General features: G+C 46.7%; 5 protein-coding genes across 5 annotated transcripts; 4 read left to right on the top strand and 1 right to left on the bottom strand.

Annotated features, from left to right (window-relative positions):
• Nucleotides 1-1,024: 1,024 nt before the first annotated feature.
• Nucleotides 1,025-2,059, top strand: H6S33_000289 (uncharacterized protein; the record flags this gene model as incomplete). The annotated part of the gene is made up of 3 exons (XM_044831649.1): nt 1,025-1,298; nt 1,354-1,781; nt 1,844-2,059. The coding sequence occupies 3 exons, from the start codon at nt 1,025-1,027 to the stop codon at nt 2,057-2,059; spliced, it is 918 nt and encodes a 305-aa protein (XP_044699848.1).
• A 1,726-nt stretch (nt 2,060-3,785) lies between these two features.
• H6S33_000288 (uncharacterized protein) lies at nt 3,786-5,575 on the bottom strand (the record flags this gene model as incomplete). Its single annotated transcript, XM_044831648.1, has 4 exons — nt 3,786-3,818; nt 3,872-4,300; nt 4,358-5,437; nt 5,501-5,575. The coding sequence occupies 4 exons, from the start codon at nt 5,573-5,575 to the stop codon at nt 3,786-3,788; spliced, it is 1,617 nt and encodes a 538-aa protein (XP_044699847.1).
• Nucleotides 5,576-8,037: 2,462 nt separating this feature from the next.
• H6S33_000287 (uncharacterized protein) lies at nt 8,038-9,147 on the top strand (the record flags this gene model as incomplete). The annotated part of the gene is made up of 1 exon (XM_044831647.1): nt 8,038-9,147. One exon carries the CDS (start codon nt 8,038-8,040, stop codon nt 9,145-9,147), a length of 1,110 nt encoding a protein of 369 aa, XP_044699846.1.
• A 1,730-nt stretch (nt 9,148-10,877) lies between these two features.
• On the top strand, nt 10,878-11,210 carry H6S33_000286 (uncharacterized protein; the record flags this gene model as incomplete). Its single annotated transcript, XM_044831646.1, has 1 exon — nt 10,878-11,210. One exon carries the CDS (start codon nt 10,878-10,880, stop codon nt 11,208-11,210), a length of 333 nt encoding a protein of 110 aa, XP_044699845.1.
• Nucleotides 11,211-15,178: 3,968 nt separating this feature from the next.
• Nucleotides 15,179-18,902, top strand: H6S33_000285 (uncharacterized protein; the record flags this gene model as incomplete). The annotated part of the gene is made up of 7 exons (XM_044831645.1): nt 15,179-15,784; nt 15,855-16,009; nt 16,077-16,196; nt 16,252-16,294; nt 16,349-16,611; nt 16,662-17,141; nt 17,198-18,902. The coding sequence occupies 7 exons, from the start codon at nt 15,179-15,181 to the stop codon at nt 18,900-18,902; spliced, it is 3,372 nt and encodes a 1,123-aa protein (XP_044699844.1).
• Nucleotides 18,903-19,464: the final 562 nt, after the last annotated feature.

Raw genomic sequence — 19,464 nt, 5'->3', positions numbered from 1 at the left:
GTATTCTGTTTGGCCAAGGACGCGCACGGTGCTGTTCGTGGCCCGTGGGGGGTGTGGAGGTGGGATCCCTCATAGCCAACATGGGATTGTGATTGTGTGTGTGGTTATCAAATCCTTGCAGAGCGTCTGGCTCCGGTTGGAAGATCTACTTTTGAGATGGCTAGACTAAGATGGAGTAGATCTGCCGTTCTCGTGCAGAAGATTCAAGATGGAGCTGACTAGTTGGATGTGAATGGTTGGTTGGTGACAGGTCAGTATGGTGTTGCTTTTTGGTTGCAGGTGAGAGCTCCTAAGTTGGTTGTGGGTGAGGTGTGAGTAGGGTATTTGACCATGTTTCGTGTCGGGGGGATGTTTTGTTTCTGACTCCGTTATCAGACAATCGAATGGGCTAGTAACAGTACTTGACTCTAGTGGTCCAGTTATCGGGGGGAAGAATATTTTCCGAAAGACCGAAGACCGACCGACCTGACCCAAGGCCAGGGTATTTGGGAACACAGGATTCTCTCGCACATAATGGGAATCCGAGAGATTGCCAATGACGTGCTCTATATTTAGGAACTGCACACATACGTACTACACGCCATGGGGGAGGGATATCGCCAGATTATTAATTGTTCTCTCTCTCTCAAATTCAGTTCAATTCGACTCTCCGCAAGCAGGCAATAACCCAGGTACATACATAGAACACAGAGAGAAAGGAATTGGTCCCTAAAGAACATACGAATCAAGCCTTTCCGTTTTCAGAATAACTGAGAGCTGCTGCGCGCAGATCAAGCCGAGCCTTCCAAGATTCAGGAGACCTGTCAAATTCAACCTCATCCACACTCCACTTCAGCTCTTGCACGCTCTCCCCTCCAACCACATCATGAATTAGCACCCCCCCACCCCCACAACTTCTACAACCTCAACCTCACAGCAACACCAACATCAGCAACAATCAGTCCCTGGTATTCAGACCCGTTCCAGATCACAGCACCCTACACTCGTTTTCTCGCTTTCTCTCGGCGGAAATAATTATACAAGCATGCACTTCGCGCTCCCAACTCGGAACCACCGTTCCTCCCCCTTCCTCGCAGCATCGTCTGTCCCACGCGCATACTTCTCCCGACGAAGACCTATATACGCACTCATCGCGCTCGTGGTAATCCTGATCCTGTGCTTTGGACGAAGCTCTGGTCCGTCACGGCCGTCGGATGCGCCAGACACTGTGCTAGTTCTACTGGTGGACCGGAAACACCACTCGGGGGAGCACATAGAGCGAGTGATCGAGAACCGCCGTACATATGCTGAAGCCCATGGTATACACATACCCTCTACTCACAATGCATCACTCGGCACAGCTAACACCAACAGGCTACGGTCTCTTTGTCAAGTCTACCAGCGACTATCCCATCGGGCCTGTCCCCAGCGGCTGGTCCCGCATCCCCGCTCTCCGCCACGCCATGTCCACCTTCCCCTACACAAGCACCTTCTTCTTCCTTGACTCCAATAGCATCATCATGAACCCCACGCTCTCCATCGAATCCCATATCATGGCTCCCGAGCGCCTCGCAAAGCTCATGCGCCGCGATGTACCCATCGTCCCGCCCGACAGCGTCATCAAGACATACCGCCACGTACCTGCAGAGCGAATCCAGTTTGTGCTGACGCAGGATAAAGAGGGGCTGGATCCGAGCGCGATGGTAGTCAAGAGGGGGCAGTGGGCAAGTTATCTGCTCGACGCCTGGTTTGATCCGATTTTCAGGCTGTATGGGTTCCAGAAGGCGGAGAGGCATGCATTGGTTAGTGTTCACCCCTAGAAAGAGGCGTTCAATTGGAGAAAACTAATAGTGGTGTTTTATAGGAGCATATCGTCCAATGGCACCCCACAATCCTCACGAAGCTTGCACTGGTCCCACAAAACATCATGAACAGCTTCCCCGGCACTGGCAGCAGCGATGAAGGCGCATACGAGGACGGCGATTTTATCCTCAACCTTGGCAACTGCGAGGCATATGGGCGCAACTGCGAGAAGGAGTGGAAGAAATGGATTGCCAAAAGGGCAGTCTTGGACGAGTAGAATCTAACTTCCTGAACAGCAGCAATTGATTGACTTCTTTTTGACGGGTGGTTTATTTTCTTTCTTTCTGTATCTTTACTAACCCTTTCTTTCTTTCTTCGCGGAGGTGTGGTGTTGTTTTAAATTCTTTTTTCTTCTGTTCTTTTTTGACTGTTGCGTTATAGACTGGTTTTCGAATTGGAATAATCTTTGTAGTAGTCTTCTTTCATGCTCATACCCTTCCACCATACCCTTCTCTATCTTCGCATGCACAAGCACTTGTTTTTGCTTTTGGTTATCATCCTATCGAGGGATCACGCATGTCTGTATTCTATTGTATACATACTCCGCTGGCGGACCATGCCAGATGGGGGGCGTAGGAGAGGATGTACGTTAGGGCCGGAGTTGTGGTCGAGGTTAAGGAAAATAAAAGGATGTAATCATGATTTCTCACACATGTTTTCTCACTCGCCATTGACCGTATGATGATAATGCACTCTCACTCGGTCGGCTTCTCTATGATAGGGTCATGAATCGTAACTCGGTGCACCAGTAATAATAGAGACAAACGGCTATCTACAGTGCATGCGTAGTTGCCCCTGAGTGTGGAAGAAAACTAGTCAGGATGCAGTAATGAGTATCAAGCAATTGATGCCGATCACCTAATAGAATATCAACCCATAGAATTTATAGTACCAAAATGTAATAGTAACAACAGTAGCAGCAATCTCAAAGGGGCCAGCAAAAGACTAGATCAGGCCAGACCAGCAAAAGACAACAAAAGAGACCAACATAGTATATGTAACTATGCGTGTAGGTATCGAAGGAGGGAAGGGGAAATGAGTATAGAAACACTAAAAAAAGAAGAAAAAAAGAAGAAAAAGAGAACCATGCTATCTTTTGTTTATCAAACCAAATTCCAAAATGCCAATAAAACACGCAAAGGAAATAATTTCCTATCTCCACCCCACGGGGAAGAAAAAGCTTTCCATCAAAAAGTCCTGCAAACTGACGGCCAAGAAGAAGCAAGAAATAGAAAAAGATCATCACCATCGCACCCCCTTACCCAACACCCAACACCCAACACCCCCGAACCCCGCATGCACATCCAGCTAACTTCCTCCAATTTGCAACACAATCATACATGTATATAATATATAAATGAGATGAAACGAAACAAAGGGACATCCGCATTTTTTCCAAGATAAACCACCACGCCAGATGAAAAAGATGAAAGAAAAAGGGGATACCCCAACAAGTCAAAATGGTAAGAGTACTTTACTAGTATACAAGCAGTGCAATCAAACAGTAAAAAGGATAATAAATAGTTAGAAAAGAAATTGTCTCCTGGTTAGCTGGAAGAGTCGGTTAGTTTGTCGGTCTAAATATGTTTCTCCAACCAAATGCTGTGGTCCTTTTCTGTCGTAGGCCTTTCAGCATGTTCCGTATCATTTGGAATCCAGACACGCAGACCAATATCAAAAACATACGTCCATCAAAGAATACAACAAAAAAAAAAAAACACAAACACCGTAATAAAACTCCATATGGCGATAAGATAAAGAAAAAGGAACTCCAGTATCCCCACCACGTCGCTTCTGCATCCAAAATATTTCATTAGCAACGCATGCGACATGCCTACCTCATCTACAACCTTTCTAGTCTTGTTGGAGTCCCAAGTCTTTCCGAACTACAGAGACAGTGTGGCGAAACGGATATCTGTACCCCCCTCTCGGGATCTTCCATGTCAAGGTGATGGCTTTAGACGTATCACCGAGCACTACACACTTATCAGCAATCCTCACTTACCGACACTTAGTGCATATAACTCACCTTCAGCTCTCCACCTCCTACCGCAACCCTAACTCCTCCCTCGTCCCAGCTGATCTGATTGATCCCTTCGTCATCTCCTGATGACACCTTCCCGTTCTTCCTCCTAACCTTCGTTCCATCGTACACGTGCGTCATTGTACCCGTCTCTGTCTTCCATACAACCAACCTTCCGTTTGCACTCGATGCTAACCGTGAACCATCTGGTGAGAAGGAAATGCTTTCTATAGGATCAATATGGCATTGTAGCTCATGGATCAGTGTCCTTGAGATTGTGTTCCATATGCGAATAGTGCGATCATCGGACGCAGAAGCGAGGATGCGGCATGTAGGAGGCGAGTTAGTTGTTATGGGTTGCCAAACGAGGGAAACGACCGATTTGATATGTCCTGTCAGCTTAGCCTCACAAGCTTCCGTGGTTTTGTCCCAAATCTAGACACATTGTTAGTACTAGCGCGTGAGGTTTCAATTCTAGAGAACTGTGCTAACCATAACAGTATTATCCACCGCTCCTCCGGTGGCAAACCGGTCTGATACTTCATCCCAGCTTATACAGTTCACTTCTCCTTCGTGTCCTGAATACGCAAAAGATTCTTCGGTGTTCAAGTCGTATTTGAAAACGCCTCCTTTGTCGCCACATGCGACGAACTGGTTATCTTCCACCCAGTCCATATCACCCGCTGTTTCCATATTCGCCAACTCATAGCTTTTTCGAAGGTCTCCTGTAACAGCATCCCACGCGATGATTTTCCCATCACACGACAATGAAAGCAATGTATTTGCCGATTTGTTCCATTTTAGATTGGTAACCGGGTATTTGTGCAGTGAGTGCGAGAAGCGTAAGAATCCATCAGTTGTCCATATTCTTGTTTGTCCGTCGAAAGAGCCTGTGGCCAGCAGATCCCCCTGTGGACTCCAACGCAATGCCGTTACATCTCCGTGTCTTGAAACCGTCGGGTCATTTAAAGTCGCCTTTTTCTGAACCAACGGTTCGTGTGATATAATCTTATTTTGAATCATGGACGATTGTGCTGCCTCGAGCGGCACATTCCATATCCGCGCGATCGAGTCTGGACTTGCTGTAACAAGTACCGTCGAATGTACTGGATTCCATGCGCATGTTAACACGCTTTTATCTTCTTGTCCGAGCAGTATTGTATCTGCCGCTGTCAATTCAACAACCTCTTCCTCCATCTGGGTACCGATGCTGTTGAGTTCGACAGGTACAGGTGTTTCCGGAAAACCGTCTGTCATTGGCGTATCGCCATCTGCTCCTGGTAACACCTTTTTCCTTCGCTTGTGGCCTGTTACGCCGTTTCCGTTTATCACATCATCCCGCCCATGCTTTCTTGAACTCGTCGTCTGAGTGGTTGTGGCGGAAGTTGGAGAATTTGATCCTTCCATTGGATCATCATCGTCTTCTTGAGCGTGGACATTTTCCTCCCCAACACCTTCGTCCTCCACATCGACCGCAGAATTGATGTTTGGGAAGAAACAGAAAGGCTCGGCAGACTTTTTTCTCAACCCACCATCCTGTTGTGGTTGGATACCCTTAGTCAGCGACGTATCCTGCAACCATCGAAATCGCGAGACATAGCACCAGCCTCCCGAACGCTAACGAAGTGAACGTGCCTTATTGACGAGCGCGGCGCACTCAACGTACTGAAGACCTCTCTGGATCAGGTATATCAATGAGCCAGTCTTCATCCCTCCAAAGCCATTTTTTCTGTCCACCTTACTCTCAACCTGAAATTTGCAGGCCGATTCCCGGAACCCTGTCGCACGGATAGTTTAAGCAATGGAGGTACAGGAGTAAAAGAGATGAAAGTCAAAAAAAAATGAGGGATCCAGTCGAAGAATATGGAAATCAGGGAAGGGCGCACAAACCTGACTCTTGAAGGTACCTAAGTATCAGATATAAGTGTAAGCGGGTTTACTTCTATAATTACTTTCGAGTCCCTATGAAGCTCGGACTGAAGGGGTTTATTGATGAGAGTGGGGACTGATGGATGGGGTGAAGAAATATTGAAGGGGGTGGGGGTGATAGTGCGTGTGATGTATGCATGTAATGTAGGATAGGTGTATATATTCTCGAGAATCAGAAACTCACCTCCAGACGAGGTAATTCACTTTTTCAGACGTCAGTGAGCTTGACATAGGTGCTCACAAAGACGCACGCGACGGGGGCTAGCAGTATTGACGGTTAGTTGATAACAGCGAATCAAAAAAACAGGGTTAGGTGGATAGAGATGGGGTTGTGATGGGGTTGTGATGGTTGAAGGGAGAATCTGGGATTGGGGGGTCTACCAAGTTGAAGGCTAGGGAAGAGTTGGTTGAGTGAATGGATACGTGAGACGGAAAGGGTTGGAATCAAAAAGGATGGGTGACTGAGAGAAAGAATTGAAGATAGGGTCTGAAAGAGAAGAGAGAGAGAGATTATAGATTGGGGAAAAGACACAAAAGAAAGCACGAGACGAACAGTTATTGCAGATTGCTGGAGTGGGAGTGAGTGGATGAATGAGAGGGTATGTAGACTGATTGATGGATGGTGGAGAGACCAGGGCAGGCCAACTTGGACAAGCGCAGCCGCGGATGGGCGCTGGGGAAGCGAGAGAAGGGTTGTGGGCCTTTTTCTTTTGTTCTTCCTTCTTTATTTTCTTTCTTTCTTCCCTACACTTTCGAGATTTCTTTGGGGGAATAATATCAATCAATCAATAGAACGGAGAAGGAAGTAGGTAAGTAAGCAGCCAGGCAGGATGTGGGTAGGCAAGCACGACGGGTGCGTGGCTCTAAGTGATGCCGAGAGGCACAGGATACAGGATGTGCGCGTGTATGCAGCGAAAAGCGGCCAGGCAATGGGCTGTCTGGGGGAGGCGGATGGGTGGACACGGAAAGATGAATGGTGAGGAATGGTTGATTACATGAACTGTGTCTCCCTTGACCTCGAGAAGAAAGAAGACTGGAGTTTAAGAGAGGGAAAGAGACGAACAACACGGTCTAGGTATCGTGTGTGTACGTAGTATGTAGTAATGTAAAGAGAGGTATGGAGAAGTTCCTATGTATGGATGGACAAGTATGGGCAAATGTGTATGTTTGGGGAAGAGGAGGACTTGGAGACTCGGAGATTTGAAGATTACAATTGATTGACTGATCGATTCGAGATTGACAGGTCCCCAGTTGATGGTTGGCCGAGTCGCGACTGAGCAAGATAAATTCAAAGATGGAGATTGACTGGCTACTGACTGGGCTGGGACTGGTTCGGGTCTGCTGGAAATTGAAGAGTGACTGGGGGGGGGGGGGGGGTGGGCCTCCGTCCGTGTGGGTGCGTTATGGTGTGGATGGATGGGATGCTCAGACAGGCCGAATGAGGTGTTAAACAGCCACCTTTAGCGGTTTGATGTTGGACAGCAGAAAGAAAGAGAGAGATCCGGGGACCAGGGGCATTCTGGTTGACCGGGGGTAGGCTCTTTCAGACTCTGGAGGCTTTCTTGATCGTTGCGTGTTTTCGGTTGCACGTTGCTTATGTTGTCTTGGCTACTTTATCTAGGGCAGATAGGGTCTTTTTTCAAGGGATGGGATCGAATTCGAATATTCAAGACGACTTCTTCAATTCAGGAGAGACTACATTGTGCCCCCCTCCCCCCCTCTTCTCCTCATCCTCCTAGGTAGGTAGCTGAGGATAGCTATATCGAGTTACGCAACAAGGGCCACAGAAGATCACCACCTGGAACCGTTGCAGTAAGCAGCATGATGGTGGCATGGCATGGCACCCTGAGTGAGACTCGAACATCCACCAGAATCCCATCTTCAATGCGTCATCCCTTTTGGGCCTAGCAGCGGAAGGCAATTCGCTAGCCTGGTCACCATCTCAAACCTTTCCCTTTCGGCTGCATATCGCATCACATTGAAACTTCGATCTGTGGCTGCCTGCTGCTCTTAAGCCACTTTAACGGTTGGTCTTTGCGCCACTTCCTTGTCTCGCGCGTTACCCTCCCGTTTTGTTTTTTTATCTTAGGGAAACGTGGAGTACCTAAGCAGCCAGCCAGTTCCGTCAACCTATCTAACGTCACGTCACCTCCCCTCACAATTCTTCATCATCAAAATCCCTTCTGTTAGCTCATCACTAATTATCACCCGCCCTGGTTTGCCTTCCCGTTACTGCTCTTGCAATGCCCCCTCGAGTCAACATCCCCCCCCTGACACGGGTATCTCTTCTCCTCACGATATCATTATCCATCATTACAGCAACACTCCGGTACAGGGACTTTCTCTCACGTCAAACCCCCGACTCAACAACTTCCCCGGACTTACCAGCATCTGAGGGTGAAATACCCGAGGAGTACTTCACCATACCCTACCTTACGGTGGTCCCCGCAGAATCTCTCCCTTTCCCGTGGACCTTTTTAACAGCGGCATTCATTGAATCAAATATCTTTACTCTTATCATCACACTCACAACTCTTTTCTACGGCGGGAAATACCTTGAGCGCGCATGGGGTAGCTCTGAGTACGGGAAATTTATTCTCGTTGTGGGAATCATACCAAATTTCCTAGCGTTCGTTATATACCTCATCACATTCGCTATTACTGGGGATCCATCTGCCAGCTTTGTCACCATCTGTGGCGGGGTAGCATTGCAAGCAGGGTTTTTGGTGGCGTTCAAACAGCTAGTCCCCGAACACACGGTTGACGTGTTTCGCGGCATCATCAAAATTCGGGTGAAACACTTTCCAGCGCTGTTTCTCCTTGTCAACACACTATCGGGACCACTGTTTGGGACGGACGTGGCCGCGATACTTGCTTGGTTAGGGTTTGGCGCGGGATGGTGCTATCTGCGCTTTTATAAGCGCTCATTCCCGGATCTGGGGAGCAACCAGGCGCCTAGCCTTAAGGGAGATGCAAGTGAGACCTTTGCGATTGCTTACTTCTTCCCGGACCCATTAAGTCGGCCTATTGCAATTGTCTCAGAGGTCGTATACAATCTTCTAGTCACAATCAGGGTTTGCACGCCATTTTCTGCGGCAGATATTTCAGCGGGCAATACTAGGGCAGAGGCACGTGGTGATGCAAGGCTGGAAACTTTGTTTGGCGGTGGTCACGGAGGGCATTCAAGGAGTGGTAGCACGAGTGGGGTGCCAGTCCCAGGTAGCGCAAGAGCTGAAGCGGACAGAAGAAGAGCTTTGGCGTTGAAGGCCCTGGACCAGAGACTACATGCGGCAGCTAGTAAGCCCCAGGAGGCTGATAACGGCGGGGAGGGAAGCTCAACTCAAAATTCATAATGGGAATTTAATGGAAGATAGCGGAGACTTGACGGTGTGAATATATGGGTAACTGTGGAAAGATGGTGCTTGCCTAGCCTAATTTCTTGTTTCAGCGGGGAGTTTTTTTGCTCTTTTTCCTTTTGTTTTAATCCTTTTTTTTTTTTTTCTTCTCCTCAGGCTTTGGCGAATTGAAGCCGAGATTAGGCCTTTCTTGTAGATATATCGATACCCCTATGTTTTATCTCGGTTAATTTTTTCTCCTTCGTTTGTGCGATGTGATATTTACTAAAAAAAAAAAAAAGAAGAGGACGGGTTATGGGCGTCGTCAAGTGATAGAGGTTATCTTAGTGTAAAGTCCTAGGTTTATTTGTGGGGTGGGTTTTGTAAAGAGAGAGGTTTGGTTATTCACATACTTTCGGATCAGTTAACCTGCTTTTTGGTACGCCTACAGACGAGTGTACGGGCGAGTTGAATCAATCAATTGTGCCTTGGTTGAGGGAACTACATGTACATGTGTTTTATGGCACGTACAAACGTAATTTTTTAAAAGCACTTAAATGGGGTTTGATATGTGTACTGAGTTCTTTATATAAATACATGAGTCCTCTCCTGGTGGGTTGCCTTACTACCCATAATCAGCAATTATCCGTTGAGTTGAAATACTAGAGTTGCTCTCTTGGAAGTTTTAGAGTACTACATGTACTTGTACAGTTGAGTTGTTTGTGTTCACTGGAGGAGATCGAGTTCATTTGCCGTCATGAGATATCACTCGTGAATCGGTACCGCAAGTACTTGTGTGACGACCCATTTCTAGTTCAAAACTTTTCATTGAACGATCAGCAGGATGAACGTGATATTGATGTTTATAGAATTCACAGATAAGCCCCGTCTCTGTTTTTCAAGAGCAACAAAGAAGAATCTACTACATATATCCATCTTTCCGATAATCGATGATCAATATTTTGTCAAAACATATGGTTAACTACTCATACTTCTGCATCTGTTTAATTTGGCATCCCGGAGAGGGGCTTTAAATACCAAGGCAGTTCATCTCAGCTATTTTCCTTAAAACTTCAAGTTTATACGTCACTCTGGGATAATCCTCTTTCAATTTCTGAACGCTTCTATCCTTGGAAGGACTACATAGTCATGCATAGTCGATCATGATTAGTAGCTAGGATCCCACCATTGATCCCGGGCCTAATCTTTAGTACATGGGTCGGATACAAACCCGCAGGTAGATAGTGCAGGTCCAGAATGTACTACTAATTGTTTGTAATTTGCTCAATATTGAACGCCTTTAAGATAATTCCCGAGCTGAGATCATATCACAAGTTCTCAACCTTGACTAATTCCGCCAGATACAACTGCTGTTGCTAGCAGCCAGCGCAACTCAGGAGCTCGAGACCATGCATGTAAATAAACCCACTACTTACCGTTATTCAAGTTGGTTCCATTTGTGGATATCCCGTATGCGCCAACACGTGACAAAAAAAAACCCAAAATATTCATGTTTCTAACTTCTTTTAAACGCAGTTTGAAGAAACTGTGCTTCCCGTCGCGATCATCTTCACTTTCAAAGCCATCATCCTCCGAATAGTGAAACATGAATACTTTTCAATGATTATAAAAGTATCCATCGCCATCATCCTTTCTCTCATCACTACTACCCATCAACTCACCACCACTCACCAGTCGCTTACTCGCGCTATCACTCGTCTCACCAAAAGCCACAATTATTAGTCAACATGAACAACTTCAATATTCCATCCTACATTCGCCCTCATAACCAACCTAATAAAAGGCGCAGACTGGAAAATAAACCATGCGACGTTGTACCGCTCTTGGAGACAGAAATTCCCCACGTATATGGCATTGGAGACATGGTTCTCGAATACACTGGAGCTGATATCGAGCTAAATTATGACGAGGCACCTGTCCTTGGCTTGACGTTCACAATTGAAGGTGAGAGGAAGCAAAAAATTTGCTGGAAAAGAAGTTGTGTCCAAAGTGGTGTTTATCGATGTGTCGATTGTGACGAGAAGTATCAAAGACTTTGCGATGTGCAGTTGACTTCGTAGATGTTATTGAATATTGTGATTCATTAGTTTTGCCGGTTCGATTTGAAATCGAACCGAGTGAGAATTCATGATTTCCACATGATTTCATGTTTTAAGCCTAGGTCCTTGTAGCTAGCACAATAAAAGATATTGCTGCTGTGATTTAGAGATTTCTTTGTCCTATTCGCAGATGTTCTGATTGAGTTTCTAAATTTCTCATGAAAGGTCCCAGTGCCAAAAGTCCAATTGTGAAACGGAGGGAATGGAAAAGCTGGGTCGTAGAAGCAACAATATGCTCGAAACTCGGAAAAGAGAGTGTATAATATTATAGTTATCGACGAACAGACTTGATACGCCGAGAAGTGGATGTATTGAGTTCAGATCTGAGTTATACGTGTTTCAATCGTGGAGGCTGAGTTTGCGCTGATAAACCTTCCTAAAATAAAGGATTGAAAAATAATCCAATTCGATTGCTTAATCCGAGGTGATAGTATATTTTGTAGTGTATTGTTCCCCAAAATTGATTCCATGAGTCTTTAACTAATCGATGTTATTGTTTCTAAGTCTAGGTGCAATTGCATCAACGGTGAACGTGAGGGGTAAGACTTATTGTTGCCTTGCAGCCAGTTGATTCAGTATGCATTATTAGTGAAAATGGCATTATGCTAATGACCAAGGGCTACCGACCGACCTCCCAATAAAATTCCGGTAACTTCATATGTGCATTTTCATTTAATTTGTGTTTTATTTCGTTTTTCTGTGCATGCCGTATTGCTGATTCCGAGTATCTCGGTGATACAATCTCTGTCTGAGATTCTGTGCGATCGGTGGGACTCTGGTAAACTTGTTTGTTTATGTATCTGTCACCACAGACCGATAGATAGGTGTCCTCAATGCTAGTTCCTCAACGACATGATGTAGGGACCTCATCGTTAAGCATCTCATAACAGTTATGTAGGACGTAGCTCCCCAACAACATGTTAAATACCCATTCTAGAATTCTTAAGCATTCTCATTCCAGTCCAAATGAAGCGCACCGAAGCGAAGCGATGAACTCCATCCGTACCCTAATCTACGATGATCACCCACTATTCGCTGTCAAGATCTTCAGGGGCTAGACCTATTGTTGATAAAATAAACAACATTGACCAACCTAAGTAGCTTTTAAAGTAATTGTGACTTGCCTTTTTTTGGAGCCCCTGGGCGCGCAGTGAGTTTTTCGGCACTTGAGTAGGACGTAGTGAATGACTAAATAAAGCAGATGTCAATGATAAATAACCGCGCGCCAGAATAGCTGAGGCGTTGCTATCAAGTTGGTGGTGGTGGTTGTGGCTCGGTGGTGCCACAGACAAAAAGAAGCGCTGGGAAATGAAGCGTATTTTAGTGAAAAGGGCTTCTCCTCTTGTAGCTTACGGATGTGGTGTTACTGATTAAAACAGGTAAGGGCTTATCTTGAATAAGATGAATGTTATGTTTTCCCCCGCTCACCCACCGGGTGTCTTCCCGGTGTCATTCGTATGAATCTTAAGTCGGAATCTGTGCCGAATAACTCAATTGATTCGGCATTGTCGGCCATAGGGAGGCTCTCATTATCAGCCCCGATATCCAACTTCCATATCCAACTTCCTACGGCTCGTGGCCAAATCCGGATAGAGTACAAGGGCTAATTGTCAGCTCCCCTCTTCTCCTGTATCTCGCCAGTTTCGGTCCAACATGTACTTATTTGTTTGAAGACCTATGCGATATAAACATTTTGTCCTTTTGAAATAGGCTGCGATCACAGACGCAGGAAACATTTTTCCACTTCCTCTTCCTTTCAAACTTCGATCGATATCGATTTTACAGATTACGGGGAAATGTACTCGCTCGATGGGTAACGCAAGGGCATTTGACAGAATAACCGACTCGTCATCTTGGAGGGTAATTTGGATCTTACCAATCGGGCTCGTTTATCGTAGATTATGCCTGTTTGCTTGCCCGCCCGCTACTTGCATGGTTCTCCTAGGCAACACCACCTGGAACCGTGGTCCTGTTTCTCAGCCTTATTGCTTTTATTATCTCTTTTCCGCCGTCCGCGGGATCACCCACTGCAAAATCTGGCGAGATGAATCGGTATGTTAGTGAACTGAAGGTGTAATCATCAGTCGATCGCGGGGACCCGGATAAATAAACTTTTTCAGGTGGGTTGCAGATATCTAGGTAAAGTAAAATACACTCTACTTATGCACATATGTGCCCCCTCGTGTTTTTTAGATGGGAAGATGGAGCTCTTCTCATGAGCTGTACCTACAGTGATGGTAGGTAATCAATGTCGATGACTCCATGTAGAGTAGCTAGAGTAGTAGTCGATTTATATGCATGCGCAGAAATCTGATGTATTTCTCTTCCCAGGTGCTTTATCCTCCTCTGGAGCATAACATGTAGTCATGGATTTGTGATGTTACAGTTGGTTTCTGTTTGGCTCCTGTTTAATCGGATCGCAATCTCATTTCTGGGTGCACAGGTGATTTGGGGGGGAATTTGATTGCCAAGAGATGCCAATAACACCCCGGATTAACATCCCAGAGCCGCGCCAAACGGAGGGATTGAGAAGGAGGAAGAGCGTTTACTGGATCAATCCCGCGTGTAAAGATCCCCGATGTTCCTAGTCTAGAACCGAGTCTGGCGGCTTCAAGGTCGAGCAGATGTAAATATATCTACATGCTCACCAATTCAGTCAGGTACAGTAGAGACAGTAAGTTTGGACGAGATATTTTGGTCACTGAGGTTGTTCGATCGGCCGCATCTGCGTGACGGAGGCAGCTGGCAGCCAGGTTTTCGGATTCGCTGTTATTGCTGGGTCAAGGTGACCCCTGTGCAGTTAAGAGAAGGTGAGCCAACCAGATCCAAGCGAAGGAGGGACCCGAAGCCAAGCAACCATTCCACGATACCGGAAGAAGTTAGCGAGCACGGACGCCTCACCCCGAAAACTGCTTAAGGTCAAGAATTCTGGATTGTTGCTTTTTTGACCCTTCCCCTTCTTGCGCACACGCCGCTCGAGGGCTGCTGATTTCTCTTTGCTTGGTTACTTACTGTACCTTTGGTTTGCTGCTTGTCTGTTGCTTGCCTGCCTCTGCCTCTACTGCCTGTCCTTCCTGTCTGTGTCTGTGTGTGCTGCTGCTACTGCTGCTTTTTTGGTCCCTTTGTATGCGTTAACTCACTCTATCCGCTCTTTTTTTCCCTTTCCTGCACTCTGTTTCGTCGAACTCCCTGTCAACCTCCACCGGGCTGCCGGTTTCTGCTGCAATCGAGTACTAGCGGACCGGGCCTACAAAACATTTACACGTCTTTTATCGACGCAGGTCTACATCACTGAACATCATACACGTACCTCATACATCCTCATACAGCTTCCCCTCACTTTTATTTTTCTTAGAAAGGGAAGGGAAGGAAGAACCAGAAAAAAAAAGGAAGATCACCCGGGATCAAACCACCGAATAGCCGCTAAGGGTACTCTAGCTCACCAGTCTCGTGCTGCTGCAGGACTGCTCTGACTGCTCTTATTCTACCCCGGAGAGGTTACTTAAGTTCAACTACACGTTGTCTATCGGCGTGAGAGTGAAAAAGAGAGACGGAAAAAACGTGCGAAGAGAGAGACAGAAGAATTTAGAAGAGGGATTGGCCCAGAATCCCAGAGACGGAGAGACGGACATACTGAAAGAGACTTTGCATCATCATCGATCACACTAGACCCTAGCCATTTCCCACGTATCTAACCCACAAACCTCCCTCCACCCCCCCAATTCTATTTAGAATTGTTGTCCATCTTCACTCTATTGTGCGTCGTGCATGACAGTCGACATTCATACAAGACTGTTTGGTTTCCCTTCCAGATGCAGAGTTAGGCCTTTCCAACTTCGTCGGCCCAATTTCTTGTCCTCAGTCCTACCTCCCCTTCACTTCGACCTTCATCTGGTCCCCTTCCATTGACGTCTCGGGACTTCATAGTGATGAGGGACAGAATGTCAGGCTTCTTCACTCCTATTTCCAAGAACTCTGGAGGTATTCCTAACCTCAAACTCACTCCTACTGCGACCCCAAACAACAATTCCCCTGTATTCCTTTCATCACGCCCAAACAATCGTTCACAAAGCAAATCCCGACAGAATTCTTCTTCAGCCTCATCCGCCTCACCATTCTCCGATTGCGGTCTCTCTTTGAGAAGAGTGATAGGCTGTTCTACCACTGCGTTCGACAGCCATCCCCCATCACGATCCTTTGCCTACACTGCGGGTGCCGCTGCTGTGGTCGTTCACCTTGATGACGACTTTCAGATCACCCAACGGTTCTTTAGGGCTCGACCTAACGCCCCTACTCTTGCTTCTACCGGAGCCTCATTTGCACCTTCTACACCAACTAGCTACATCCAGGAGACCAGAAATAGGACAGCAGCGTCGCTGCGAGAGTCTGGAGTCGGCTACCAATATACTAACTCTGCATCACCATTCGCCCAGGATGATTCACCAAGCTCAAAGACGTGGTCAGCTCGTGAGCGAATAAAAGCTGCAACCTGCTTATCGTTTAGTCCCGATGGGAAATGGCTTGCGGTTGGAGAGGTATGCACCACCGATCTTCGTTGTCACCGAGTGATTATCCATGCTAAAGTTTAAAAATCTATCTCGGCAGACTGGTTACAACCCAAGGATTTTGATCTTTTCAATGTCCAAGGATGTACCTAGTGATATCCCTGCTGCGGCCATGTCCGAACACACCTTTGGAGTGCGCGACGTGGCTTTCAGTGCATGCTCACGATACTTAGCTAGCATAGGCACCATGAACGAGTAAGCAATCGCAATTGCAGTCCGAAGAAGAAGATCTGGCCTAAGCTAATTGGTGGGGGATCTGTAGCGGATTCGTCTACGTCTGGTCATTAAACACAAACAGGAGCGGATTGGTACGCCTTCACGCGACTAACAAATGTACAAGCTTTGTACGGCAGATCGCATGGATGGGAAAAAGTCTTGTTACGTCCGTAATCCATACACCCCGAGCGGCTTCGAGACGATTATTAACAATTGGATAGTGTGGGAACAAGACATGTCAAAATCTGGAGAACTGAAGAAGATGTGAGAAAATCTCTGTCCATCAGTCGCAAACAACTGAGGCTGACAGCCAGAAAGCAAAAGCCCGTTAACCCAGGACCAAAGGTCCTGCATGGCCGAAATGCGCTTTTGGGTAGTATGTCGGATTCGACCATGAGCTGCGTTGTCGGTATATCGGACGACAAAGCCTTAGTTTGCACGGAGAAGGGGGATATCTGTTTGCTCGACGAGAGTGGGCTTAGATTCACTAGGGTCGCAAGCGCCGAGTTTGGTGTCAGTTCGATCACCGTGGATGCGGATTCAAAGTTCGCATGGGTGGCAGGCAGACATGGGAGCATTCGGTCCGTAGCGCTCCAGCCGAGTTCAAGGGACGCACACTGATTATTTTCAGGGCTCTTGTTTTGAAGGAGATTGTACCTTCGACACCACCAGAATCGCCATCATCGTCACGTTCTAGTTCTCCGGTCCTTCCTTTTGGATCTCGACCCGCACACGTACTCGCCATGGCGAGCATGCTTGGTCATTTATTTACCTTAGATTCTAACAAATCACTTAAAATGATCAACATGTCTACTGTAGATGGCGTTCCTGTCCCGAATACTCTCGTTCGCGAATTGCCGGCTCACCACGATCCCTGCCTCGGTGTTCGACTCCTTCCACTGAATTGCTTTTCCGACGCTCTTTTCTTCACGTGGTCGTCTGGAGGTACTGTATTGTTCTGGAATCTGGATGGTGTGACTAGAGGAGAATTTCAGGTTGAGCTTGAACAACCTATGGAGAGTGAAGATGACGTAGCAAATGAACTTAAAGTTGTTAGGGTTTCAGAGGATGGCGGCATGTTTGTTACTGGTGATAAATATGGTGTTCTACGGTATTTTATAAGGCCCCGGACATTTTTTTTGTACCCTGGGCTGACGTTTCGACTAGTGTAATTGACGGTAAACACCAGGATTGCCTGTATGCCGTTAAAGCGCATGCCGGTGAAATTATGGACATTGCGATATGTGGAGATACTATCACCAGCTGTTCGAGAGACCGAACAGCACAAGTCTTTCACAAGGATGCAGAGGGATGGACATTGACACAGACATTGGATGATCACACGGCCAGCGTGAATAGAGTTTTACTATTGGACAGTGGAAACAAACTTTTGACTTGCTCAGCGGACAGAACAATCGTCATTAGAGAACTTTGTCGCCGAGAGGCTATTAATGGTTCGATTACTATGGCATATGTGCCCGTCAGGACTCTTACAACAAAAGCATCGCCAGTACACATGACGCCACTTTCAGATTCAACACTTATTGTCTCGACTATGGATAGACAGATTCAGAAATTCGATTTGAATACCGGGAAAGGGTTTGGCAGTTTCAAGGCGACAGATGAGTCGGGCGATGCTGTGGTGATGGATTCTGTTACGGTCAGCAAGGATAAAGGGTTTCCACGGGCTAGAATCCTTGCAGGAATTTCAACAACGGATAAGAGCATAAGGCTCTATGATTTGTCGGGAAATCTGATTGACAAGGAGTGGGGACATACTGAAGGAGTCAGCGATGTGGTTTTGCTGGAACGAGAACCGCAGAAGGGGGAGGAGACGGGGCAAACAATTGTCATAAGTACAGGGTCAGATGGGACCATAATGATCTGGGGATTTACACCAAAGAATTCTGAGCCCGAACCAGCAACTGTTGTAGATACAGATGGAACCGCAAATATTACCTCTCAAAAGAAGGAAATGACTGCAACCAGACCACCACTTCGACGTGTATTGAGCAGGACTGAGCTGATGGACTTCGCCCCAAAGCCTGGTGGTTCAGCACAATCTAGTAGGCCCGCGTCATCTCACACTGGCAACACATCTCCTCCGCGGACACTCAGGCGGAAGACCTCAGCATACGGGATGAACCGGACAACAAGTGCCAAAGGAGTGCCTACACTACCAGCTGTATTACCAGGCACAGTCTCAACAGCATCATCCGCGACACCGACACCTTCAACGACTTCAGATGATTCAGCATCTCCGTCAACTCCGCTCTTCGGCGCAGATGTCACTAAACGAACAAGCGTCGGGCGAAAAAGCATCTCCCCTCCAGCCAGTCTACGGGAAGGCCGAAAAATTAGAAATCGAACACCAAGCCCAACTACAACGAAAAAGGCCCCAACTGCCCCAACCCCTCTACGTAGAGGAAGCTCTACTACAAGAACACGGGTACGGGGACATAGTGTGGGAAGTGTTGATACGCCAATTCTCGGCACTGGCGGCGCAGGAAATATGAATGGGCTTGCCGAGAGTCTTTCGCGAAGTCTAAGAAGCTTCCGGAAGAAAATCGACGCGGGTGCCAAAGAGGGCGTGAACCCAGAGGTGCTGAAGGAATTACAGAGGGAGTTAGGATTGACTGTAAAGGAATTGGGGGCGACTGGAGATAGGGAGGGGAAGAGCAACCGCGGTCGATCAAATGCATCCAACCGCAGCCTTGGGCCGCAAGATGTGGCAGGACGAGATCTGATGACACAACTACTGGATACATATTCAGAGCGCTTAGTTTCAATTGTAAGCGAAAGGCTTGAAACGAAAACCCCACTTACGCGAGAAAGGAAAAAGAAGATGGTAGAGACCTCAGGAGAAGGCTAAGAGATAATAATTAATCCCAATACCCTCAGCTCGATTTCATTTGTCATGCGTTTTGTATCTGGTCAGTCTTTATTCGGTTGGGTTCTTCTATGTTATTCTTAAACGGGGTGTTCCGTGTGCTTCAACTTTGTTTCTTTTATTTTTTGTTTTGCAGTTCGTTGGGTTGGTTTTTTGACTTTTACTTTCTCTCACTTTTTCTTGATTCACTTTGGAGATACCTTCGTTTTAAATCGTTTCTTAGGGTTTTAATGTACACTAGTTTCTTTGCGTCTTTTGCATGGGCAGGGCTTCTTTTTTACCTTATTTCAATTCTCCTAGCTTCTGGGTTGCTTTTTTTGGTCTGGGGCGGGGCTTTTCTTTTTTTACAGGATTATTTACTTTCCGGAACAGATTTTTTTCCCTTTGTTTTTTTCTTTTCTTCGAAGACTTCAGTCAATGGGATTTCTATATAGGGGTGGGAGGCAGGTGTACAAAGTGTAAAGTTTTACAATATCTGGGGGTGGGGTGACCATGGGAGGGTGGAGTTTTGTTGTCTGAAAATTTGGGAATTGGGGGGGGAGGG

This window comes from Morchella sextelata (assembly GCF_020137385.1).
Source record: "Morchella sextelata strain SCLS chromosome Unknown scls_1, whole genome shotgun sequence".
In the NCBI taxonomy this organism is placed as follows: Eukaryota; Fungi; Ascomycota; class Pezizomycetes; order Pezizales; family Morchellaceae; genus Morchella; species Morchella sextelata.
The sequence above is the reverse complement of the archived record's forward strand: the minus strand, read 5'-3'. Positions and strand labels throughout refer to the sequence as shown.